Consider the following 27033-nt stretch of genomic DNA (forward strand, 5'->3'; position numbering starts at 1 on the left):
GGGAGAGAGAGAAGTTCAGGTTACATTTTGGGGATCCGCTGGCTGTTGGGAAGGAAAGCGATGTGTAAACGAGGCTTGAGTTGTTTCGGCCCCACTTGACCCTGTGTCCTCAGTAAATAGTAGGGGACAGAGAATCACCCTCTGGACAGGTCCTGGGGCTCTGCAGGTGCTTCCCGCAGGTGCGGGGCCTGCTCCAGGCCTCCAGGTCCAGGGCACTCATTTTCACTCACTGCTGAGGCTGAGCATTTTCCTACAGGGTCCATTGTACCAGTTGGTAATTTAAAACAGAGTTTCTATTTTAGAACTAACATGCATACATAGATATGAAGTACGTAGAAGTATTTTGGAGTAATACGCATTTGATACTTGTATAATATAACATCCACGGGAATTAGTAAGAAAGAATACAAGTGTTCAAGGGCCTTTGAGGGTGCAGACAACTTCCTTTCTCTCCTGGACTCACGTCCTCTCTTCCCTTCTAAGGGTGGAGAGAAGCTAAGAAGCAGGGAACCCTGGGAATTTGGAATTGTCCGCCGGTGAGTTTGAGGTTGTCCACCCAAAGCCCAGCACAGTACTTGACACATAGTAGGCTGTCAAGAAATATCTGTTGAATGAATAAAGGAGCGATTGATTATTTAAGATCAGTTGTTGTATTTCATCCGGGTATGGTTGCCAGTGCATTTCATCATTCATCTAAGCAACCTCATTATCAGTTATTTCCTGAGAAATAGTAACTACAGTAATGGATTCAACCATATTTACCGAATATTTGCCCCGTGCCGGGCCCCGTGCTGGGTGCTGGAGACATGGCCGTGTGTAGGATGTGGTCCTTGGGGGGAGACAGCCCTCCAGGAACTGTGGTTCTCGTCCCATAGAGTTGGTGAAAGATGCCCGTGGTGGTGTGTGAGCCCTGTTGGAAGAACAATGAACGGGTACAAATCAGATGTGGTGGGGGGAGGGGGAGTCATTGATGTCTCCAGAGAGGAAGCAGGTTTTGAGTTGCAGTAGGGGAGGGCCAAGGCAAGATCCTAATTATCCCACCACGGAAATGTGCTGCGCTAGGTCCATCCTGGGCTTGATGGCCGAGGCGCCATCTTGGAGATGCCCTCTCCAAGATGGTGGCCGCCTCCATCCTCTCAGAGCTCGGGGGACCGTGAGTCCCTATATTTGCGGTGGCACTTCAGCCTCCCTGAGCCTCTGGCTCGGCTCTCTTATTGCAGAAAGGCGTTTCATTCTTCGAGATCAGGCAGCCAGGACCCAAGGAGCTGTTTTCCTCCATTGTGCAAGCATGACAAATCATTAATTTTTGATTGATTTGCTTAGAATTATGGGCGCCCCAGCATTCTTTCCGCCGCTGAACAGCTGTATAACAAATGAATATATCAGTGTGCACAAAAGATTGGAGATCTAAGAGAAGCAATTACATTGGCCACCCTCCCCCACCCTCACCCCTTCCCGGGCAATGAAGGGAGGAAATTTTTACCAGAAATTCCTCAAGTGGCTTTAAAAAAAAAAAATGCCTGTTTATAATTGAATTAAGTCTTTATCTCTCCATCTTTTGCAGCCGACTTCCAAACAGACACCAGTTCCCCCACGTGTTTGGCTTCCATCCATGCAGGAGGGATCTTTAATCACGAAATTTCAACTCGTGAATTAAAACCAAAATTAAAAAAAAGAAAAAAAAAAAAAAAAAGGAGTGAATCCTACCCCTCCTTTTTGCTTTTTTCTGGTCGCTGCTATTCCTTTAAGATTTTGGAACCGTACAAGTGCACTAAATGTGACCTCCATAACTTTTAAATTAAGAATTTATGCTGGCTTGAAATTTATGAAATATTTCAGCATGAAAGAAAGCCTTTTTCCCTCAGGAAAATTGAGCAATAAATCACAGCACTGTGGATTTACTGCCCTAGAGCCAGCGAGAGATAGGATTTTTTTTTTTTTTGCTTCATTCTGAAAAAAAAAAAAAATGTAATCATATAAGACAGCTTAGCTGCTATCCTCCCACTCTGTAGAATTTTTAATTTCAGCTGTTTCTGCTTGGATTTATTTCCAATATTCCTGCTCGGCTTTTCAATTTCCTCAGTTATTAAATTTTAATTCAGTGCATTAGCATTTAAATTAAAAAAGGGTTTATTTTATCGAAATCGTTGGCCAGCCCCCCATCCCGTAGCACACGAATTGCCTGTTTCTGCCATTTGCACAAAATGTGAAATGCAGCTAATGTCTTACAACTTACATTTGCACAAATTTAGAAATAAAATTTCTGGGTTTGGAATAATATTTTCTTTCCAAGAAAATCCTTAATAAGAGAATGGAAAAGAACAACTTAACATTCATTTGGGAGGGAAGAGGAGGATTGACTGAAACCAAAAATAGCCTTGCCCGGGTCCTAAGGAGAAGCTGGTGTAGGAGGAATGGTTGGGTGTGGAAAAGGGGGGCAGGCACCCTTATGGGGAGCTGGGGGGCGGGGGGGCCAGATATATTTACCTCCACCTGTGGAAGAGTGAGAAGGAAGGTCTCTCCTGGGCCCCCTGTCCTCCACCATATTTCATTTGCCGTAGAGGTTTGGTTAAGGTTGGGTCAGTTCCACATAGAGTGACAGAGATGACAGGGAGTGGGGAGATGATATGACTTAACTCTTGTGCCTCCTGTCCCCATTTTCACCTATGAGAACCTCAGGTCCAGGGAAAAGAAGGAGCTTGCCCCAGGTTCAAAGTGAGACCCAGACAGGGCCAGGGCAGGAAGCTGCATCCCTTAGGGACACATGGTCCAGCGGCAGCAGCAGTAGAGTTTCCATTCCTTAAGCCTGTGCTTAGTAATTCACCTCCATTTTTGTATCCAGTGTCCTTCTCCCGGCCCTTTGGAGAAGGCCGCAGGGCTATGGGGGCTGATGGACGCTTAGGAGATGCCAACTTGCAGCACAGGATTCAGATGGGGCCCGAGACAGGCTGGCAGGACCCCTGGCACAGTCCAGGCCTGCTCTGCTGCTCTCACATCCACTGAGTCATCTGTACAAGTCACTCCGCTTTTCTGTGCCTCGGTTTCCTGGACCCAATAACTGGTGGCCTTTATAACTGCATCTGTATTGTTAATGATTGTTCTCGTCATGCTAGCTGAGCCCATGCTACGTACTTTTACATATGTTACTTTATTTGAGTCTCATGCCAGCCCTGGGAGGTAGGTCCTAGGATGAGCATGGAGCCATTTTGCAGATGAGGAAACTGAGGCCTTGATGGTGCAGTGACTTGCCTAGGATCACACAGCTAGAAAACGGCAGAACTAAGACTCGAGCTCACACAGTCTGACCCTAAACCCCATCTTCTTAAACTTCAGGCCAAATGGAGAATCAGGTGGGGTTATACTGGGTGACAGTGAGTTTGTGGTTTAGGTTGAACCATGTGAGATTACTGGTATTAGACTCTTTCGGCCTAGGAAAATGGCAGTGTGAGAGGTTCACCTGAATTTAGGTATCGCTGTGGTGTATTTGTGAGGATGCACAGCTGGCCTGGTGTCTTATGGATCTCTACGACAGAATCACACTGTGGCCTTCAGCTGGGGCTGGGAGGGCCCGAGAGGCTGTCCCCTGTCATGGTGGGGCCGGACTCAGCCAGGCCCGAATGCTGTGATTGACGGGTGCTGTGATACTGACACCTGCCGTCTTGGACATCTTCCCCTTGAGTCCATTGTCCACTGACACCCCTATCCGTATCCGCTTTCCCGTATCTGCCAATCAAGGGACATTTCACACCCTGCTGAGGTGGCACCCCTCCCTCCAGCACTTCCGCTTCCTCACTCCTGCCACCTATGGTTCTGCAAAAGGATTTGTTTAGATAACGATTTGAACGTTTTTCGCATTTTGTGGAAATGGGTGCAAAACAAAAATGGGTGTTGCTTCCAGGGCTGAGAAGCTCAAGTCTCATAAAGGTAAGAAAAGGGACACACAGGTGGCCGTGATTAGGTGTGCCAAAAACAGAAGCTTTCCCCCTACCCAGTCACATGTTCCCTGCGCTTGAGCTGGTCAACCCTTGTGTGAAACTGTAAAGAAAAAGGGCAAGAAAAGACAACATGAAAAATATGTATGAAATGCTAGAAATACATACCCAGAGTTGAGAGTGAAAGATGAGAGGTCATCTGGGATTTCACAATTGTTTTAAGCTCTCTGGGGCAGAATTTCCAGCCCCTCCCACTCCTGCCTCTTATGACATGGACGTTAAAACGACTGCTTCCCGTTGGCTGTGCAGATGAGTTTTGAGCAAGGCAAGATGTCGGAAAGAGGCTGTCATTGATCCCGCTCATTTGCTCCCAGTGAAATGATACGCAAACCCGTTTTCTGCTTTCTTGTTTCTTCCACTGAAATAATACACGGGCATCCTGTTAATTTCTCCCTCCCGGGCTCAGATTTCTCCCTCTCTCTGTGTCCTTCACCCTCCCGTTTCCCTCGTGTGGGCAGTGGGGCTGTGCGGGTTCACCCCGTTTCCTGATGGGTGCTCCTGAACATTGGCATGGGATCCGCTATCCCAGAGCTGAGGAAGGTGGGCATCGGTGTGACCCTGACCTTGGGCTTGTCGCTGTGGGACTTTGGATAAACCACTCCAATTCTTTGACCCGCCGTGCCTCACCTATAAAATGGGGATGTTGTGTGTGTGTGTTGGGGGACCTATCCAGAGGACTAAGTGAGAGGCATTTAATGCCCGTACGCTAGCGCCCGCTGAGAAGTTAGCCAGGGGGACTGAGTCTGGATACCCACAGGGGCCAGGCCTGAGGGCTGGGTATAAGGCGGGGCGGGGGGGGGGGGGCACTGGAGACCAGGTATGTCAGTGCCAGCGGACTGTGGCCATGTGGGAATGTGTGTTGCTGGTTTTTAAAGAGAAGCTGAAATCTGGCCCCTTTTGGGTGAAATCCCTTTATTTTTATATATTGACTGTCTGAGTGGAAGTCTGCCGTCTGCTTTTGCCAGTTTGCAGCCTCTCCTAAGCGCTCATCCAAAGGCAGCTAAAGCAGTTCTGATTTTAGGTCCTCAATCCTGAAATTCAGAAAAACTTCAAAACGAACAGAAAGATTTTTTTTTTGGTAACTGATGAGGCGGCGGAACTTGACCTCAGGGAGAAGAGGCTGGTTGTGGTCTTCGCTTATCCTGCGGAGGGCTGACTGCCGAAGTTTCACTGTAGAAACATCAACATGCCTGAGTTCTGGGGGCTCCCCAGACCCTGCCAAGGTTGTTTGAAAATGTAAAACACATGCGCTACGTTACCTTTCTAAAATCGGAAAGATTCTGAATTTGGAAACACGTGTATGCTGGCGTTGTGACCTACATTATTCTAACCACGATTGTTATTATTATATAAATGTTTTGACAAAGCTAGAGAAGGCATCTTCAGCCACTGGTGTTGGACAACCCAGGCGTTCTTTCCATGTCTGGCCTCCTTCAGCCTCTGCATAGAGGTCCCCCAGCACTGGCTGAGAAGCTGGGGACCCAGACATTTGTCATTCAGGCCTCATGAGACTTCAGGCGGCTCCCTCCTCATCCACGGCCTCAGTCTCTCCATCGGAACCAGAATTTTATGATTTCTGAAAATTTCATTTGGTCAGGCCTTATCCCCCCATCCCCCACCCCCAAATAAAAGAGATTAAGAACCCGCTTCCTCTTGCCTCCCCTGCTCGAAGGGTTGGGGGACAGAATATTTTAACATAATAGGATTTTCCCCCTCTGGTCGGTAGGAATAAATCTGTGGCTACTGTTTTATTGGAAATCCCAGCTGAAAATAAAAATGGTGCAATTCAATCTCAGATTTAGCTGGTTACTTACGTTTCACGAAGTCCCCGGGGCTCTGTGGTTGCTGGGTTTGTGTTGGCAATGGGTGCGCAGCTGGATTTAAAGGGCCAAGTGAATGGGGTGGGAGGGATATCCTGACTCCTTCTCACCACTTGGGGTGGATTTTTCCAGCCTGGAGGAATGGAGCAGGGGTTTGTGACCAGCTCCCTTGTCTGTCTGAAGGCTGGTGTTGAGCAGGACCTTGGTGGGGTAGCATTGGGTAGAATCTGTGTCTTCTCCGTTGGCTGATGGAGGTGTTTTGGGTTTCTTTTGCAGGCTGACGGAGCCAGTGCAGCTGGAAGGAAAAGCACAGCGAGCAGGTACACGCCCCCTCCCCTGTCCCCTGTCGTACCCCACTCGCTCTCCCTGGTCTCAACTGCTAACAGCCGCCTCTCTCTGGTCCTCACCTTCCACGTGAGAGAGTGGATGGGCCAGGCCACCTGCCTTGGCTGAGAAGTGTCCGTACTTGCCTGGAAGATGTGAGGTTGTGGGCAGCGCTTTCCAGCACTCCTGGTGCCCTCTGTGGGCATCTGTGACTGGAATCTAAGGATGGCTCAATCCTGGGCTGGGGAGAACTTAGGGGTGAAGCACAAAACGGACCTGGGCGTGGAAACCATCCCAGCTACTGCATTGCGAACTCCAAGGGAGCCAGTCCCTTCCTAGGCCGGAATTCATTGGCCCGGCTTCAGTCCTGTCCTCGTTACCCTGACAGTCACTCCAAAGCAGGAGGATGGAATATTCTGCTGAGCCAGACCAGGGGTATGTCCTCACCCTTGGAGCTGGCAGGAGGTGGGGGAGGGGTGGTCCCCAAAGGAAAGCCAGGCTGTCATTACCAAAGATGGGGGAAGGAGATACCAGACAGGCCCAGGTAGCAGACGCCCATCACCAGTGGCACAGGTGGTAAATGTCAGTGCTGTTCCTGCTGCTGTTCCGTTAGGTGGAACAGAGCTGGAGAGGCCAAATGACCTTTGTTTGGGGCAATTGGAGGCAGGAAGAAGGCAAGGGACAGACGAGAGAGATGGCTCCCCAGGCCACATGCACAAAATCAAGATGGCGAATGCCGAGCAGAGGAGTTTGCCTTTTAGCCCATGGAATGCTCGTTCTTTAAAATATTGACAGATTTTTGTGGAAAAAAGAGGTTCTGTGGCCAAGTAAGTTTAAAGGACAGTGAGTTGAAGTCAACAGATTTCTTTGCTGTGGGGCTTTTCAGAGCCTTTCATGTGCTCATGGGCTTGCTTGAGAACATCCAAGAGAGGAAGTGAGAATGCCATGTTTCTCAAACTGACTTAACCGTGGAACTTTCTTATTGAATTTCGTTCCATGGAGCGAGTGTTCCTTGGAACACGCTTTGGGAAACCATGGAGTGCCCTTGCAATTCTTTGAGAAGAGTAGCATGTTTAGCTCTGGGTTTCGGGGAGATCACCATGGCAACCGTTTGCAGGGTGGGTTGGAGGCTGGTGGAATGGAGGCCAAGATCCCAGGCTGGAGGCCATTGTGACCCACACAACCCAGCATGGCCTGGCTCCCGCCCACCTCCCCAGTCCCCTTGTGCGTCCATCTCCCCCTTGCTCAGTCCGTTTTCGCTGCCCTGACCACCTCTCTGTTTATCTAACACTCTAAACCAGGGGTCAGCCGACTTTACCTGTAAAGAGCCAGATAGTCAATATTCACACTTCACAGGCCATCCGTCTCTGTGGCACATTCTCTCCTCTGCCAGTATAATGCGAAAGCGTCATGGTTAATATGTAAAAACGTAAACGGCTGTGTTTTGCCAACCTCCTGATTCCTGTCTAAGAACCTTTGCAAGTGCTGTTCCCTTTGCCTGGAATATTCTTCCTCTGATCCTCCCATGATTGGTGCCCTTTCATCCTTCGGGTCTTCATTGCATCCTCCCCTCAAAGAAGCCTTGCCTGACCCCTTCTTCAGGGTACCCTCCTCCCCCTCCTGTGGCCTGTGTCCCTCATGGCCTGTTGACACTCTGTAGATTTGTGTACTTTCCCCGTCTCTCGAGTGGCGGCTCCGTAGGCAGGGACCACGTCTGTCTTGTTCACTGAGGTGGGCTGGGTTCTAGAAGGTGCTCAGTGAGTGTCTTTGGGATGGGTACCCTACACTGAGAGGGCAGAGGATGTGGGGTGATGAGGGGGCTGGGAGTGTGGGCTGGAAAGGAGGAGTGGACGGGCTTGGGGCTGTGAACGCAGGCGGTGACCCACATGGCCAGCAGCTGCCCAGCACCTGTGTTTCTCTCCTGGGCCCCTGGGAATGGGGTTTTCTGCAAGAACAGCATTTGAGGCTGTGGCCTGTGGGGCAGTGGGCGTCCTTTGACTGGCGGTGCCTGGAAGTGCTTCCTGGATCAGAATGTCAGGACTGGAGGGGCCTTGGGCCTTGTCTGGTCCCTCCGTCTCATTGCACACATGGGGAAGAGAGGCCCTGCCTGCTCAGGTCACGTGATGAGTGACTGGCTGTGTCAGGCCTTGAACCTGCCGAAGCCAAGGATGCTGTGTCAGGTGAGGGTCTGGCCAGCCTTGCCCACTGTCCTCCCACATTCCTCCAGCACCTGCTGGGTCAGGCCAGTCCCGTGTGCTCTGGACTCAGATGGATTAGCTGCTCATTTATTCATCCAGCACATAGTTGAGTGTCTGCCACTTGGCAGGCACTGTCCAAAGTGCGGGGCTTACAGCAGTGAACATGGACCAAACTCGATCCTTTCCTCGTGACCCTCATGCGGATGAGGTCCCTGCCCTCGTCGTCTAGTGCCTGAATCCCTCCCACAGCAGATCAGAAGACAGCAGGCGGCTTCCCCCAGTGTAGTCGTGGCTGCCTGAAGCTCTGAATTGAGTCTTATTAGCCCACGGCCACAGTCAGAGGGAGAAGAATGCTGAGATTGATTAGAGATGCCTGCCCAGGGCAGGGGAGGGGAAGGTGGCATGTGTGGCGTCTGTTTGCTCTCCCTAACTAGCCAAGACTTGCATGTACTCAGTGGTGGAACCCCCTGTTATTACCATGATGCCAGATTGTATACCAGGAAGGGCCAGCACAAACCTCAGGACTGTGTGGCTCAAGGAGGCATAAAGGAGAAATTTCTAATGATAATGACTGCCATTTATGGTACCATTCGTGGCAGGCTCTGAGCTAAGTGATTTACACATATTATCTTACTGTTAATTTATGTAATCTTTATGACCACCCTATGAGGGACGTGGTCTTTGTGTTCCCACTTTCCAGATGAGGAAGCTGAGGCCCAGAGAGGTGTATGGGCTCAGGCTGCCCAGTTGGAGGAGAGTCGTAGAGCCAGGCTGCCCCCCAGGTCTGACTTCTCTGATGCCTGTGCTTAACCGCCGTGCCCTGCTGGCTCCTCGATATGCGGGGGATGAGTTACCAGACGTTAGGAGCCTGCGAGGGCCTGGGGACCCCGCCGGAGGCTGAGGGCCTGTCAAGAAGGCAGAACTGTGAAGAAGTCCCCTGGTGAATTTATATGGCTTCTGCAGTTAAAGCTCAGAGAGCATCGTTTGAAAGACCAATGTTATAGTATAGTGTATATAGTATATATAGTATACTATATAGTATAGTATAGTTATAGTATAGTGACCCAGCGTTCCGTCGGAGAAGTGGATTAATTATACGTTAAACGTCAGGAGAACTTTAGTGTAGGCCTCAGCCAACCCCACTGGTGGATTTGACCCTGGCCTTGGGTTAGGTGGGGTTTGGACGTGTAGACACTGTCTAGAGCATTCGACTCATTCAGTCCCTGAGTGGGGCCGGTGGAGACACAAATGCCTGAGACTCCCCTGAAGTCAGTCAGGCCACACAGCCCTGGACGGGAGTGACTGTGAAGGAGCCCGACCCTCTGACGTGGCCTCCGCCCGCAGCTCCAGCTGTGCCGCGGCATCCTCCGTTATCACACCAGGGTCTGCCTTCATCCCAGCCAGCGCCTTCCTTTTGGCCCGGAACACCTCATTTTGTTCCTTCTCCAGAGGGCCTCTGGCTGAACCCCAAAACCAACAGCCTGGGCTGCTAAGGAATTAGTGTTTAATTGAGAGGGACGAGGCGAGGTGGTGTTTCTGATCCTAAGACACAGCCGAGTGTGGTTTGGTTTACTTCCCTGTAACCCGGCCTGGGTCGGTTTTAGGAGACCGGCCATCCCAGCACTTGAGCTTCGTGCTGCCCTGCCATGCGGGTGACAACTCACGTCGCACAACCACAGCCAGACCTCACTTATGCTAAGAGGCATGGGGGCTGTGGGGGCTTCACAGCGAAAATTCGAAAGGAAAGGCAGTTTTTATAATCAAGGCAATGGAGCTACAGCCTTGCCGTCGGGAAGAGTTATGCCTCTTTTGGTCGGTTGGAGGTTTTCCGAGCTGGAAGGACTCTCGATAATTCTCCAGTCCTCTCATTTCGGAGATGAGGAGACCAGGGATGGAAAGGGTTAAGGGCTCATTTGTTTGCTCTGTGTACCAGTCGGCTCACAAGACGGGAGAGTGGGCTGGGGGAGGACCTGATAAGACCAAGTCTCATTCATTCATTCATTCCACAAATATTTCTTGAGGGCCTACTGAGTGCCAGGGTCTGACCTCGGTGCTGGAAATCCAGCGCTGAGCAAAACAGACAGAAACCCCTGGCCTGGTGGAGCTGATGCTCTAGCGGGAGTGGAGGAGACATCATAAATGCGTAAAAATACGTGGCGTGTCGTATGATGAAAAGTGCTGTGGGGGAGAAGCAGGGAGCGGGCTTGGCAGAGCCAGAAGGAGTATTGCGTCATCAAGAAGGTGATGTTGGAACAAGGATCTGAAGGAAGTAGGGGACTGAGCTGAGCCGTCATTGTTGGGGGAAGCACATTCCAGACAGAGAGAGCAACAGGTGCAAAGGCCCCGGGGCAGGAGGGCGTGCACTGTGTTGGAGCAACAGCAGCGAGGCTGATCCGGCTGGATGGGGCCTTGGAGGTTGTTGTCAGGACTTTGGCCTTAACCCTGCGTTAGATGGGGAGCTGCTGGGGATTCTGAGCAGAGGAGCGGCATGACATGATTTGGTTTTAAAAGGCTTGTTCTGTCTGCCAGGAGGACAATAAGCTGCAGAGGGCAAGGTGTTAAAGAGGCGTTGCTGAGGGTTCAGGACAGGAGGACCTTAGAAGGGAGGCTTGGAGGTGAGTTTCTGAAAGGCCGTCTTTTCAGGCCTCGGGAGGCCAGTTCAGCAAAGCATTCTGTGAGTCCCGAAAAAGCACGATTCTCCATGCCTGGTCTGCGGGCGTCTTCCTCGCCGGCTCTCCAGCCCTGCCAAGGGCCGAGCAGCTTAGCACGATGTTGAAGAGCCCAGACCGCCTGGGTTCAGATCTGGCGCCACCCACTGCCTGGTTATGTGACCTTGGGCGGGTTAACCTGGCCTCAGTTTCCTCCTCTGTAGAATTGGGATTATATCAGTACCTCCCTCACAGTGCTGTCAGGGAGGATTCAGTATAATAATAATAATAATAATAATAATAACGTCTACCCTTAGCACAGTGCCTGGCCCATAGTAGGTGTTCATTGAACATCTATTTTTATCACCGCCATGCTGGATTCTGTTCCTAGAAGGAGCTAGCCGTGGTGACTGATTTCTAGTGGAGCCTGGTGTTGGCGAGTGGGCTGAAGGTAAGGACGAGGGTGGCGATGGAGCTCGTATTTCTCCACGATCCAGTTGCTGTCTCGTGCGTTTTTCACGTGTGAGCCTCCCAGCAGCCCTCCGAGGCGGCGATTGCCGTCTCTCCTCCCCAGAGGGAGCTGAGGAATAGACTTGTCCAAGGGCATCCCATAGCCAAATGGCTTTGGGCCCAGCTGAGTCTGTCCTCTAAGCCAAGATTTTCACCGATGGATCATTTCCTCTGATAACCACATCTGTTGTGGCTGCATAATTCTGTTTTAAATAGTATCTTCTTGTTAAGCATTGTGGCTTTCAGCAGTAAAATAAAAGGAGCCCTAAACAAGTTAACTTTATCTGCACAAAAATGCACAGTGACAGTAGGCGCAATGCTAGTCAGTGAGCAGTACTGTATGAGCAGAATGAATGACTTGAGAACTCCGGGTATATTTCAGTCAGGCTGCGTCTTCATCTCGACTCTAGGCTTATGCTCCTGTGGTTGGAGCTCACTTGGTTTCCAGAAATGTGTATTCTCAGCCTACCAAGCTTTGGGTAAGCTTGAATACAAAGATCATAAATTGCATGCTGACTCTGGGGTTCACGTGCTTGTTCTGAAGGGGCCACTTGCTTTTTCGGTGGACAGAGGTCACTCTTTGCTTAATCAGTCACTGTTAAACCTGGACTCTGTGAATAGAGCAGATTCTTGAAAATCCAGACACAGCCTCAGGTTTGTCCTCTGGGACAGCCACGAAATGCAAACTACAACCCGTGGACGTCAAAATTGGTGAATCACTTTTTTTCCAAATGGCACTCTGGTTCTCGAGCTTGGGGTGGTCCAGCAAAGGGAAGGGATTGGGGTCTCCAGGGAACCCCTCTTCAGTCCACCCTCCCAGCCTGAGTCTCCCACCTGTGCTCCTCGAGCAAATTAAGAAAGTTCTTGTGAAGCTGGAGTTATCAGTTTGGAGCATTTGGAAGTCTTGCCTCGTCCTGGAGAAGCACAGTCTTGAGCATGGTGACCAGGATGATCTGGCCTGGTCGCTTTTTGAGGCCCTGAATGACAAAGGCCTTTGATCTGAGGAAGCGACTCGGGAAATTTCGGCACCCTCGCTATCTGTCTGGCTCTGCCAATGGAAGAAAAAAATCCTCACCGCCGGCTTCAGCTTCCCCCAGGTTCCACGCAAACCAGGATGGTGAAGAACATCGTTACATCCAAACCTGCCTTCTTGATCACTGCCATCTTCCCATCCTGCAGGGCACCTGGCTGCAGTGCGTGTCCCCATCTCTCCATCACTGCTACATGGAGGGTGGCCGTGCCCACCACTCCTTCTGTTTTCATAGGGGCTAAAAATTCCTCCTGTACTCCGTTTATGAGTACTCCATCCAAGGCCTAAGAGCACCTCCTTTTCATAGTCTGACCGAGCTGTTCCCATTTTGTCTGGTGAATGCTTGGCAAGGACAGGAGAAAAGAACTAACAATTATTGAGCCCCACTGTGTGTGTGGTCCTTGCTGGGCGCCCTGTGTACATCTCTGTGCTTGAACCTTCTAAATAGCCCTTCGTGGTGAGTGTGAACCCATCCCCGGCTTACACTACAGGAAATGGAGGTGTGGGCACGTTAGGAAGCTTGGGAGTGGTCCACGCATCCAGTTTCTCATCCCCAGACCCCTTGGGAGGCCCCGACCGTGTCCTTAGGCGTCTCATTTGTGTATCCGGGCAGTGAGGGACCAAGCCTGGTCCTCCACGGATCGTGGTGGACAGAGCTGGCTGTGCCTTATAAACCTCAGTCTGTCATCAGCTGGTCTCAAGGACTGGCAGCTGGAGCCTGGAGGGGGATGCATTGCCAGGATGCGGGGAGCACATTGGAGGGATGGCAAAGCTCTGTAAGCATCAGTTGTCAGCGGGGGCAGGATGGAGGGGGAGCAGACTTGTTGGGAAGCTTCTTTACCTTTCATTCCAAGGAGAAAGTAGCCAGAGGACTTCCCCATCAGAGAGTGAGAGAAAGGGATGGTTGCTAAGTCGCAGCCTCAGCTGGAAAGAACATTGGTGGCGAAGGAGGGTATTTATCCTCTGTTGATATGTCCAGCACGAGAGCCTCGGTACTGCCTCCCTCTTCCCTGGTTGAGTTACTTGCCCTCTGGGGTTTGCATGGGACCCCATGGGTTCCCTGGAAGAGCAGGACAGTGGGCATGGGTCCCTCTGCCACCACCCCTTTCCTGCCTGCCTGTCGAGGGGCTTCAATCTGGGTGACATTCCTGAGTCTGCAGTGTCCCGACAGTTGTGTGAGGGGAGACATAGTGAGCGGGGTCTTCAGAGAGCAGCGCATGTTGCCAGCAGATCTGAATTGTGCCCCTGCCTGAACCCTTGGAAACCGAAGGCAGCACGTCTAAGATGCCGTTGATGCTAATTCTTTCTAATGACCTGGGCCAACCGTCCATGTGCTGTGACACCCTTGAAAGAATCTCCCAGCTTTACCCAGAGGGCCCCACCTGCTAAATGTAGGAGTTTGCGACTTGACAGTGTTGCTCAAGCCTCCTGCTTTTCTCTATTTTAGGTTTAAATTAACCAGGGAATTAACTCTTAATATTTAAATCCTCATGCCGCCTTCCTGAACTGCCGTCTTACTCGGCGTTGTGGCTGACTGACACCATACATTGAAGAAAATTAAGTGCCTAAGAATTATTTCAAACTAATGATATATTTATGCGTTGTGGGTTATTTTGAATTTCTAGACTGTTGAGAGTTGTTTAACAGGTTAATAGTTTTAATCTATTAATCTAATCTTTTCTACTTGACTATTTATTAAAATATATCATTGATACATGACAGAAATGGAAGTGCAGAGAATTCTGAGGGTTATTAAGGCTTGGGTGACGGCGTGAAGATTTGAAACACGGGTGGAATAGTAAATACACAGGCCTCGTTCCTGGGGTTTGTGGAAACTGGGGTTTTGTCAGCGCCTTTCTTTTGGCCCTTCCAGGCTGGTGGTGAAGCTTCAGCCTTTATCCCCGCTGTGATTTCTGTCCTTGTGGCTATAAACAGGAGACTCTGTATATCCAAAGGACATGGGCGAGCCCAGCGGCCATTTTAGAGCATGTCAAGGAGAGTTGGAGGTCAACAGCCAACTCAGAGCCCAGACACTTTTCTCTGTGGCAGAGATGGAATCCTTCGTTCCTTTATTTTATTGCATTTCCATGTTACTGTTTTTAGCATCTAGCATGTGCCCCATTCTGTCAGGATGTTAGGGACACAGTAGGAGACAAGGGAATACGCTCCCTGTCTCTTTGAGCTGCTAGTCATGGAGTCGTTTATTTATTCATTCATTCAACAAGTGCTTTTATTGTTTGCTCTTCTCTCCCGAAGAGAAAACGCAAATCATCCAAATGACTAAAAGCGCAGGTGTTGGCATCAGGCAGATCTGGGTGAATCCTGCTTTTGTCCCCTAGAAAGCTGTGCAATCATGAAAAAGTCACTCTGCTTCTCCAGTCCTCAGTTTTATCTGTAAAGCAAAGCTGCCCTACCATTTAAGGCATCGTGAGGACCGGTGAGATGGTGAATGAATACGGCGTGAAGCACCACGCTGGGCACATCATAGCCGCTCCGTGCGCCGTAGCTGCCCTGGCCAGAGTGCCCTTAACAGAGTGAGGGGTCCTCACCACTGTTATTTGCGTCATTTACATCATTGCCATCATCACTACCACTATCTCTTCCACTCTGCATGATGGTGTCTTTGCGTCTGGTCATGTTCTGTCTGTATCGTTCAGCAGATGTTAGCTGACATCTGCCGGGGACCAGGCACAGGGATACAAAAAGCAGTGGGGTAGGGTCCTTGCCTCTGGAGGTCTCCGGAACCATGCCGAATTGGAGGGCGGATTCGGAGCAGGAGCCCGTTAGAAGCAGAGGGGGCATCCCCAGAGCCACTCATGAGAGACCGAGGGCCCCTTGTCCATGTCATAGAGGGCACCTGAGTCTGCTAATTGATGCTGGTGATAGTGACCCTGCATCCTCCGGAGCTGGTGTCATTTTGCAGTATCATGTCATCACACTGTACACCTTCCACTCGCACGTGTTATATATATGCCAACAATATCTCAGGGGCCGGCCCCGTGGCCGAGTTGTTAAGTCCGCGCACTCCGCTTCGGCAGCCCAGGGTTTCGCAGGTTCGGATCCTGGGCGCGGACATGGCACTGCTCATCAGGCCATGCTGAGGCGGCGTCCCACATGCCACAACTAGAGGGACCCACGACTAAAATATATGGCTGTGTGCTGGGGGGCTTTGGGGAGTAGAAGGAATAAAAAAAGAAGAAGACTATTGGCAATAGATGTTAGCTCAGGTGCCAATCTTTAAAAAAAAAAAACAATCTCAATAAAGCTGGAGAAAAAAACACGTGTCACAACATGACCAGGCTCCTCTCTCTGGGCATTTCACAAGGTAGGAGAGTGTGTAGCATTTGAGACAATTTCCATTGGAAAGGATAAAGATAAGACTTTGACACTCTGAATAAGCTTCACTTATTCAGAAAGTTGGCTCCTGTGAAACGTCTCTCACCCCTGTTCTGCCGAGGGCCAGATGGATGGGATGTTGCTGTCTCCAGTTCTCAGTATCGACTGGAGCAGTTAAGCCATCGACGTTCTCTGGGGACGGGGCATGGATGCCTCGAAGGCTGCGCCGGCGTTGACCTTCCAGGACTCAGTCCTCGGATCCTTCTGTGAAGCTTTGTGATCCTTTCATGTGACCGTGAACCCATGAGACAAAGTCTCTCTCCTCTTGGAGCTCAGGTCGCTGGTGGGGAGACAGGCTGTGGAGGGGATGGGAGGTAGCAAGTATGTTAGAAAAATGTAGGGTAAACGCAGAACGCAGGATGCGTGAAGCAGGGAGGGGAGATGGAGAGTGGAAGGCCAGCAGCCGCGATGTCTCCACTCGTACTGGGATGTTTAGTAAAGACCTGAAGGCGTGGAGAACTAGCCATGGGGCATCTGGGGAAGGGGCGGCTCTTCCAGGCAGAGGAAGGAGCAAATGCAGAGGCCCGAGGTGGGAGCTCGCCCGGTGCTCAGGGACGAGCAGGGAGACTGGTGTGGCCAGGGAGGGGGGACCGAGACGGGGAGTGTTAGTGGACGAGGTTAGTGGAGGTGGGACGTGTCACAGGGAACCCTGAGGGTTGGGGCGAGGACCCTGGCTGTTCCTCCAGGTGAGAGTGGAACCATAAATAGGTTTTGAGCCAAAGAGTGACATGAGCTGGCTTATTTTAATAGGATCACTCTGGCTTCTGTGTTGAACACAGATTTCGGGATGGTAGGCAAGGGGAGGAGCAGAGAGGCTGGCTGTGAGTTATTACGATGAGACAGGAGCGAGGGGATGGCCTCTTGGACAAGAGTGGTGGCCATGGGGTGGTAAGGAGTGGTCGGTTCTGGAAGTATTTTGAAGGTGGAGTTGCTGGATTTGCTGGTAGATTCATTAGTAGGGGGTGAGAGAGAGGGAAGCGTCAGGGATAATTCCAGAGTCTGGCCCTGATCTGCTGGAAGGATGGCATTGCTGCTAACTGAATTGGAGAAGACTACAGTTCCTGGACTGTGTGGCCTCTTAGACTGCGGGGTTTAGTGGGAAGAGCCCTCGGGGAGGAGTCAGAATTGTTTTCTTGACTTGGGGGAAGCACGTAGCAGCGGCTCAGATTGGATCTGTTAAATATGGTGCCTGTGAGCATCCAGGTGGGGGTGTCAAGCAGGCAGCTGTTTATGCAGGTCTGGAGTTCGGAGGAGGCCCAAGCTAGAGAGAGAGTTTGGGGTTCATCATCATAGGGTTAATATTTAAAAGCCTGAGTCTGGATGAGATCGCTTAAGGAGTGAGTGTGGATAGAAATAGAAGAGGTTCTAGAAGTGATCCTTGGGGCGTGTCAACGGGTAAAGGTTGGGTTGATGAGGAGGAATCAGCGAAAGACAGAGGAGTGGCCAGAAGGTGGGCGGCCCACTGGGCGAGCCCCGAGCAAAGTCGGGAGAGAGTCAGATGGAGGAGACAGAGGGGAGCTTGTCAAAGGCTCTGGTGGACCAAGAGGACCCAAATGGGACCATTGGATCTAGGAGCGTAGAGGGCCCGGGAGGCCTTGGGAAAGGCAGCCCTGGTGGAACAGTGGAGGCCACGCCTCCTTGGCCTTAGGAAGTGTTGCCAAGGAGGGAGCCTGGCGACATCTACGGATAGGTGAAAATCCTTTCACTCTGACCGTTGGTAGGTGGGCAGATCGGTAGAGTTGGAGTGGTCAGCCTCTGCAGCAGGGTATACGCGGCCCCTGAAGTCAGGGCTGGATGCCCGTTAATTCATTTCACATCGCATGCTTCCCTGTGTTCATGGCGAGTGTATTTAAGCTCAGCTTGAGACCAGTTAACCCTCATTCTTAATGAGTGGAGCCTCTTAATGAAGTTTTATTCTAGAGGGAGTTAACCAAGTCATTATTTATACACCGTGATGGAGATTTTCCCCACCCTTGACATTGTTTCAGGTGGCTGAAGTACCAGAGCATATAAACAGCAGCCTGTGGAGGGGCTGGAGTGGTCCTCAGGCTGCATGTTGGGGCAGAGATGGATGCACTGCTCCCGCCCTGTGCGAGGAGATGCACGCACCCTGCCGGGGAGAGGGCTGGCCTCTAGCCGGGCCTTCGATGTCAGATTCCAGCTCACTCGTGCAGATGGGAAAACCAAGTCACAGCAGGGGCCAGGCTGCAGGACTGAGGACTTCTCCTAATTACTGCGATTTGGTAGAACTTCAAGCATTCGCATCTTTTGGTGGAATGATGTAGAAATTGTGCTCAGAAGGAAAGTTGTCTGATTCCCGGGCACTCGGAGTCCCCTAGGACTCCCCCTCCGACATGGCCAGAAATGGCATTTGTCTTTGGACCTCAAATCCACTGCGAAGGCATTTGGTTGCGTTGTCTTAGCCACAGGGTTTTGTGGGTGAGAGCCGGAAGAGTGGTTTCCAGGCCAACCTCATCACTGGAAGTCGTGTGACGCTGGGCGTGCTGCTCCTTCGCCATGTTGACTGAGTCCCGGCCGTGCACCCGGCCTCGTGCGCAAGGAGTAGGCTGTGGTCTTGAGCAAAACAGACACGCGCCCCGCCCCGTGCTTCGGTTTCCCCATCTGGCCACAGGCTCCTCTGAACACCAGGTGTGATGGGGTGGGGACAAGCACCTGAAGAAGGGCTGTAAGACTCAGAGGAAGAGATTTGTTTCTGAAACTCCCCTGGGTGGGCTCTGCGGGCACGTGGGACTGGCCACGCGCCATCACGGCGGGGATGGGGGGGGCGGGCAGCGAACAAGAACGAAGCAACAGAAAACCGAGCCTCGTGGAGGGCAGCGGTTTGCAGACTTAACTGCTTTGATGCCATTTCTTCAAATTGAGTCTTAGGTGCTGCATTAGTTTCCTGCGGCTGCTGTAACAAATTAGCACGAGCCGCGTGGGCGTGGCTGAAAACAACACAAGGGTGTTCCCTCACGGTTCTGGAGGCCAGAAGTCTGAAATCGAGGTGTCCGCTGGGCCCTGCTCCTTCTGGAGGCCCCGGGGAGAGTCTCTTCTTGGCGTCTTCCAGCTTCTGGGACTGCAGCATTCCCTGACCTGTGGCCACAGCACCCCAGTCTCTGTGGTCACGTTGCCACCGCCTCCTTCTCTGTCGGTCCAGTCTCCCAAGTGTCTCTTATCAGGACATTTGTCATTGCATTTAAGGCCCACCCGGATAATCCAGGATGATCTCATTTCAACATCCTTAATTTAATTACATCTGCAGAGAGCCTTTTTCCAGTAAAGGGCATGTTCACAGGTTCTGTGCACGTCTTTTTGGGGGGGGCACCATTTACCCCACTACAGGGAGGAAAAAGCCCATGTAGATATAGACACAACATATACATATATGACCAAAAGCAAAGCTGTGCATATCGAAGACCAGGGGAGTGCAGGTGGTGGAGCCCTACTCAGTTCCGCCCTTCTCATTCAGGCCTCGTGGCTGTTTCTGGGCCACAGCTATGGAACCCCTAGGCCTTCGAGGAACACACTTTGAGAATCGTTGCCTTACTGAAAGGCCAGGGCTCGAAGGACCCTCCTTGGGCAGGGCCCCATCCGTCTGGCTTCTCTCCCAGCCTTCTGGCGTGGGCAGTAACCGGTGACCACAGACAGTGTGTACTTAACTGAGAAATATCCTTTTAGTGCCCAACTTCAGATTTTATGTGGAAGTGTGAGTCGGGTTAAATATAAAATTCATTGCGTATCTTGAGCGACTATTTTGTAGTTATCTATATATAAATCTATTTTACAGCGACACAAATAGAATAGATTATGGAGTGTCAGCATGGAGATGGATTCCGAGTGCTTTTTTCACTAATCTACCTAATGATTCGTGCTGAGAATATCCAGCGGCTCCACTGTACATTTAAATGGATATAATTAAAATAATGAGCTCTATTTTAAAAAATGATATATGAAAAAAATTTTTAAAGAAGTTGGAAGGAGCCGTGCTCCTAATTCAAAGTGATATAAGTACTTGTGCAATTCCATTGTTATTAGGGCACCTAATTAAATGCAGAGCATCCGAGAAAAGCAACATTTGGGCTTGTAAATCTAAAGCATGGAGCCGGGGAAAGAGAAGTTGCGCCTGTCCTCGGCGCAGCAAGGGGGTCACATTTAAGGGGACGGGCCATTGTGGGCCACGGTGCCTGTGGGCGAGAGGGGGCCTCACGTGGTCTCATCTTCCATGGGCTGCCAGGAGTCAGGCTGGTCACGCTGCAGTTGTATTTGCCATCATGACCTCTGTTAGGGGTGCGGGGGTAAAAGAACTATGCAGAGCCCGCCTTCTTGTGAGAGGAAGCCATTCCTCCCCACCCAGATGTTAGGGGCACTTCAGGTGACCTGAGGCTAGTCCCTGAGTGGGAAGGACAAAGGAAGAGGGGTCAGGAGCTGTAGGTTCGAGTAGCGGCTTTGCTAACACGCTCTCTGCCTTTGGAGGGGGCCTGTCCTCTGATGCAGTTACGCCCAGGCCTGTTGCAAATGGATGGACCAGCCATCCTGCAAACTCACCCTGAGGATGCCCAGGAGGCATGAGTCCCAGCGCTCCCTCACCAGGAGGCGGGTCCTCTTCTGACTGCTCAGCAAACGCAGTATTCACTGAGCAACTACTGTGTGCCGACTGGGTGCCGGCAGCGCAGCCGTGCACGCCTGCTCTTAAGGCCTGTACCATTTGGTGAGTCAGTAAATGGACGACATATTTTCAGATGGCAACCAAGGCTGCTAAGGAAGTAAAAGAAGACGATGAGCTGGGAGCTAGGCTGGGAGGTCGGAAAGATGAGTTCCTTACAAGGCAGTGGGAGGACACCCTTAAGTGTCCCCTGGGGAGGCAGACGAGGCATTTAGAGGGAGGTCTGACTCCATCTCGAGCAGGGAGGGAAGGCTTCCCAGAGGCGGGGCTGTTGTCGTGAACCGATGTCATCCTCCTAAGTGCAGCTGCCATCCATTGAAATCCATTCTATGCCATCTCCCTGACCCCTTTCCCAGCCCTGCACTGGCAAGGATCATGGTCCCCCTTTAACAGACAAGGAAACTGAGGCCCAGAGAGGGGGGTAAGGAACTCTTGCCTGAGGCTGCAGGGTGTGTGGACGCCCAGCCTGTCTGACTCCAGCAGCTCCTCTCTCCCACCAGGACACCACGATGCCAGTGAGGTCCTTGAGAGCAGGAAGGGACACTGAGCCTGTTCAGACGGGGTGAGAAGTGCTCACAGCGTCAGGCTGAGCTTCAGAACCTCGGCAGCGAAGACAGTGGGTGCGGGTGTTCAGGGCGCGGGCTCGTTCTGTGCCCTTCCCTTCCCGTGGCCCCAGCTGTGGGGAGAACACTGGCAGGTTGGTCAGCTCCGCTCCGCTGGGCCTCTTCACTGGCCCTGGGAGGCACATCTGCTCTGTGCTTGGGTTTAACCCTTCGGGCACCCGGGGTTGGGACCAGCCAGGGCCAAGCCCGGGCGAGTCCTCAGCTGCCTGTCTGCCTGCCCTGGCCCGGGACTTGCGGACTGTGTTCTTGTGGGGCTGGCATTGAGGGTTGGCCGGGGCCCTGACTTGCGTCTCTGTGTCCGGCGAGCCTCAGGACAGGCAGGGCTGGCTGACCATCCATGCCCATGTGGTCTCAGCTAGGGAATAGTCATTTCAGCAGCTCTGTCACCCATTTCCATCAGTGTGATCATCTCTGTGAGTCACTCTAGACAAGGTTCTGGATTTACTTTTTTTTTTTTTTTGAGGAAGATTAGCCCTGAGCTAACTGCTGCCACCAATCCTCCTCTTTTTGCTGAGGAAGACTGGCCCTGAGCTAACATCTGTGCCCATCTTCCTCTACTTTATATGTGGAACGCCTACCACAGCATGGCATGCCAAGCGGTGCCATGTCCACACCCGGGATTCGAACCGGCGAACCCTGGGCCGCCAAAGCAGAACGTGCACACTTAACTGCTGCGCCACCGGGCCGGCCCCTGGATTTACATTTTTGCAGTTGATCCTCAGGAGGCCTTTTGAGTAGATGGGGGGGGGGGGGTCCCTGCTTCATGGATACAGAAACAGGCTCAGAGAGGGTCAGGGGCTCACTCAGCGTCACCAGCTGGGAAGTTGTGTAGAGCTGGGATTTGAACTCCTGTTGCTTTAACTCCGCAGCCCGTGCACTGAAGTCTGCACCATGTAAGACCCTTCCTTGCAACCTCTGCACACGCCCCTCCCCTGCCCCCGACCCCCCACAAGACAGGGGGTACTGTGGAACATCGCCACTGGGGCCACTGTCCTAGGGCCCTTGCAGACAGTGCATTGTCTCTGCATCACAGCGCTGTGGGGTGGGAGCTGTGCTTCTCCCCATCATATGGGTGTGAAGACTGAGGCTTGGATGGGTGAACCCACAACTTGAGAGTGGCAGTTCTGAGATCTGGCCCTGGGGTGACCCAACTTCAAAACCTGGTGCTCTTTCCATCTCCCTTCATCTCATCCCGTTCTTGCCGGGCCGTCCGCCAGCCTCTGCCCCTCGGTGCCGGGGAGCTCCCCACCCCAGTGCGTCCCCGTCTATTGCTGGCTGCCTGGCAGGAATATCCTCCCTCCCCAAAGCCATAGCCGTCCCTCGGAACTTATCAGACCTGCTCGCCCTGGTGATGCTCCTGGGGCCTCCCCGAGCTTAGAGGATTTTTTGCAGGAATGGGGTAGGCATGCTCCCCTCCCAGGGGAGTGCTAGACCTCACCAGGTGGCTCTGCCTCAAAGCACCCCCCATGGAGGTGGCAGCAGCCAGAAATCCAGGCAGCCTCCCGTCTTCCTGCTCACCCACTAGCATCCTGGTTTTCCCCCTGTTCTGGATGCTGAAGGTCAGTAGAAGGGGAGGGGAGATGAGTGCGAATGGGGAAGCTTCGCTCTCAGAGCTTCTCTCCTGCTCTCCGTGCAGCATGGCTAAGAGCCGGGATGCCTGCGTCAAATCTTGGTTCCACTTCTTACTACCCAGGTGAACCTTGGACAAATTCTTTCACCTCTCAGTGCCTCAGTTTACCCATCCGTAAAATGGAGATAATACCAGGACTTCCCTCACAGCGTTGTTACTGAAAATGAAAGGAGTCAGTGGGTCAGAACAGTGCCCGGCACAAAGGGAACTCTAAGTGTTTGTTTGTTTGGTGAGGAAGATTGGCCCTGAGCTAACAGCTGTTGCCAATCCTCCTCCTTTCTTCTTTTTTTCTCCCCAAAGCCCCAGTACACAGTTGTATATCCTAGTTGTAGTTCCTTCTAGTTCTTTGTGGGATGTCGCCACAGCATGGACTGATGAGCGTTGTGTAGGTCCACGCCCAGGATCCCCACTGGTGAACCCCGGGCTGACAAAGCAGAGCGTGCGCACTTAACCACTCACCACGAGGCCGGCCCCGAAATGTTTCTTAAGTAAAGAAAAGAAATGAACGCTGAGGCTATCGAACATCCAGTGTTACATTTCCCACAGTGACAGACGGTGGCCCTGACGTGGCAGACACACTAGGAGGAGGTGTCACTGGGCCCACTGGGTGCGCAAGACGCTCCAACAGTTGGTTACTATTTTTTTTTTTTTTTTTTTTTTTTTTTTTTAAGATTTTATTTTTTCCTTTTTCTCCCCAAAGCCCCCCGGTACATAGTTGTGTATTCTCCGCTGTAGTTTCTTCTAGTTGTGGCATGTGGGACGCTGCCTCAGCGTGGTCTGATGAGCAGTGCCATGTCCGCGCCCAGGATTCGAACTGACGAAACACTGGGCCGCCTGCAGCGGAGTGCGCGAACTTAACCACACAGCCACGGGGCCAGCCCCCAACAGTTGGTTACTATTAATAACATCTTGAGAGCTGATACAGGCCGGGCACTTCCCATGTGTTAGTTGATTAAAATCCGCACGACCCCCCTGTTCGCTCCGTTTTGCAGATGGGAAAACTGAGGCTCAGAGGTTCGGTAGCCTAGCTGCAAGTCACACAGCAAGGAAGGAGCTGACTCGACGGCCCTTGCGGCTGGCTGTGCTGCTTCCTCCTGTTCTGTCCGTCTGAGTCCTGAGTTTCAGTTAGCTTGGGCACCTTGAGCTGCCAGAACAAAATGCTGTGGGCTGGGAGCTTAAACAACAGAATTTTATTTTCTCACGGTTCTGGAGGCTGGAGGTCTGAGCCCAGAGTGCCAGCGTGGTTGGGTTCTGGTGAGGACCCTCTTCCTGGCTTGTAGACGGCTGCCCGCCTTCTCTCTGTGTCCTCACGTGGTGAGGAGAGACCCAGAGAGAGAGAGATCTCTCTCTTCATCTTCTTCTAAGGCTGCAGTCCCATCAGATTAGGGCCCCACCCTTATGGTCTTATGTCACCTTAATTACGTCCTGAGGACCCTGTCTCCAACTACAGTCACCTTAGGGATCAGGAGTTGACCGTCTGAGTTTGGACGAGGACAAAATTCAGTCCACAACCTCCCCGGTGGCCTTTCTCTGCCCCCTGCTCGTTGGCTGGGGCCTTCCCTCTCTCTCTGCTCAATTCCCCGACCTGGGAGAAAGCTGACAGCTGGGGCAGACAGCGGACTTGAGAAAATCCATTCTCTTCTGATAGATGGAGCTGCTGGAGCCCAGAGGGAAGAGGGGTCTTGTGCAAAGTGACACAGCAATCCGCTGCAGGTCCAGGATCAGAACCCAGGTCCCTGCCCCACCGCCCCCCCACCCCCCCAGCCCGGGTGCCTCCCCTGAGCCCCGGTTGGTGTGCTGGCAGGCCTCGTCGGAATATGCCTCCGGTCTGGGCCTCGAAGTTCGCAGACCAGATGCTTCTCTGGAGCAGTGGAGAGGGCGGGCCCTGGCAGGGCAGAATCCCCAGGGCCTGGAACATGCCTTGATTTCCCAGTTTGCACCCACCTCGGCTTCCCCACCCCAGAAACAGGAGTCAGGATGATGAGCCCCCTGCCACAAGGACGAGGGGGCCCTTGATAGCACAGAGGGTGACGCTGGCAGGAGAACAGCCTTGGCTGGCCACCAGTCTTGTGTGTGGCTGTGGGCAAGTCACAGCTCTGCTCCAGGCCTCGCGTCCCCTTCATAGAGGAGGTTCAGTCACGTGTGCCCCGCCCACTCAGTCTTGAGCTCATCACTGTGAGGATGTTTTCTGACGTTTGAATAGCCACTTAGATGCCAGTGTTGGGAGCCGAGTGTTGGCTCCATGAATCTCAGCCAGGTGAGCCGTGGGGCTTGCAGTGACCCCAGCTGTAGAACAGGAGCGGGGAGAGCTGGGCAAGACCTCTGGCCCTTCTGCCAAGGAGCGAGAGGAACAGCCCCGGACACTTTGCACACGGCAGGCTGCTCAAACCCTCGTGCTCCAAATGCAGATTGAGGACCAGCTCGACTGGGCGCCTGTTAGAAATGCAGCAGCTCAGGCCAAACCCCAGACCCGCTGATCCGGAATCCACGTTTTCCCAAGATTCCCAGCTGATCTGTGTGCACACTGAAGCTTAAGAACTGATATCCACCAGCCAGGGCTGCCCTTGTGGGTCTCGTGACTTCAGTTACAAGAGTTACTTGGCACACGTAGACCTCTTTAGACCCCAGCTTCTCCATCTGTAAAATGGGTGGGGTTGGGGCCATCCTAACCCAGTGGTTTTCAAACTGTGTGCCTTGGAGCCCCAGGGTTCCCCCGGGCCAGGACGTTGTGGCCCTCAAGGTGAGGTTCACGTGCGATGCCCCAGGCTGGTAGGTTTCTGGGTAGGCATGGGGTCCACCCTGAGCAGACTCTCTTCTTTCCCAGGGAGCGCTTGAAGCGCAGCCAGAAGAGCACCAAGGTGGAGGGGCCAGAGCCCGTGCCAGCCGAGGCCTCGCTGAGTGCCGAGCAGGGGACGATGACGGAGGTGAAGGTGAAGACGGAGCTGCCCGACGACTACATCCAGGAGGTGATCTGGCAGGGCGAGGCCAAGGAGGAGAAGAAGGCGGTCAGCAAGGACGGCACCGGCGACGTGCCCGCCGAGATCTGCGTGGTGATCGGCGGCGTCCGCAACCAGCAGACCCTTGGTGAGTGCCCGTCCTCGAGGGCTGGGAGCAGGTGGGAGTGTGGGGCGGGCGGCCTGGGATCCCAGCCTTCGGTGGCTCCCCTCTGCCCTCAGGGAAGGACCGAGGCTCTTGACTTGCCTCTGCTGGCGCAGTTCTAGCCTGGAGCTCTTCTCTTTCCACCTGACGTGGCAAAGCGCTACTGATCCTTTAAGACTTTGTTGAAGTCCAATGTCTGGAACTTTCCGCAGGCCCAGCGCATCCCTCATGCCTTGGGGCTCCCATGCCCCAGGTGGGTCTAGCGTGACCTGTATCGCTCTGTATCTCAAATGCTTGTCTGCATTTCTTCCTCCTCTGCTTGACTGGGGGCTCCTGGGAGCAGCTCTCAGTGCAGGTCCTGCTCAGAGCAGATGCCCAGTCAGGATGGGCTCAGTGGCACGTGGCACCTCCCCCTGCCTCTGCTGGTCTGGGCCAGGCTCCGAGGAGCTCTGTGGAAACAAGCTTCTTCGAGATCATCTCACCCCTCTCTTTCCAGCCTGAGCCAGGGGGTCCCCCTCGGGGGCTGCCTGCCCTCCTGCCAGGTTCACAAACTCACATGCCCGTGAGGCCCAACAGACACGTTTCTTTGGCATAAGTAGAGATGAGCCAAACAGCAGCTGGTGGGGACCGCTTCCAGCTGGAGAGCCCACACTCCCGTACGGAGGGGGAGGTCCCTCCTCAGCTGCCGCCGACGGGAACTAGGTGGGGAGACGAGCTCAGCGTGCCCAGATCTCTGGACACACTGCATGCCAGAAATGCGAATTTTGATGTGACTTCTTTTGGCTTTAAATATTGGTGACTAATTCAACTTTTGAAATCTGCCAAACAAAACCCGTCTGTGGGTCAGGGTTGTTCCATGGGCCACAGGTTTGCAACCCCTGGTCTTTAAAGTCAAGTCCACGTGCCTCGGCCTGGCATCAAGGCCTTGCGTGGTCTGGTCCCAGATTTCCGGTTTCATCTGCCGCCTCCTCGTTTCCCGGGTTCCATATGTTCTTAGAAGCACTGCCACACCTCTCCCCTCCGCCTCTCCTTCCTGGTCCAGCTGGGCTCACCTCCTCCTGACTCCTAGGGTCACACCCTGTGTGTGGCACGCAGAG

The 27033-nt window shown here is 52.7% G+C and overlaps 1 protein-coding gene across 50 annotated transcripts in view; it reads left to right on the forward strand.

Annotated features, from left to right (window-relative positions):
* Positions 1–27033, forward strand: part of ZNF618 (zinc finger protein 618) — a 183664-nt gene that overhangs the window by 90209 nt on the left and 66422 nt on the right. For all 50 annotated transcript variants that reach the window (XM_070251174.1, XM_070251175.1, XM_070251177.1 and 47 more), the window contains 2 exons: positions 6089–6132; positions 25662–25921. In XM_070251174.1, coding sequence (XP_070107275.1) covers positions 6089–6132; positions 25662–25921 — 304 coding nt within the window. The remainder of the gene's footprint in view (positions 1–6088; positions 6133–25661; positions 25922–27033) is intronic.

This window comes from Equus caballus, chromosome 25, assembly GCF_041296265.1.
Source record: "Equus caballus isolate H_3958 breed thoroughbred chromosome 25, TB-T2T, whole genome shotgun sequence".
NCBI classification, from domain to species: Eukaryota; Metazoa; Chordata; class Mammalia; order Perissodactyla; family Equidae; genus Equus; species Equus caballus.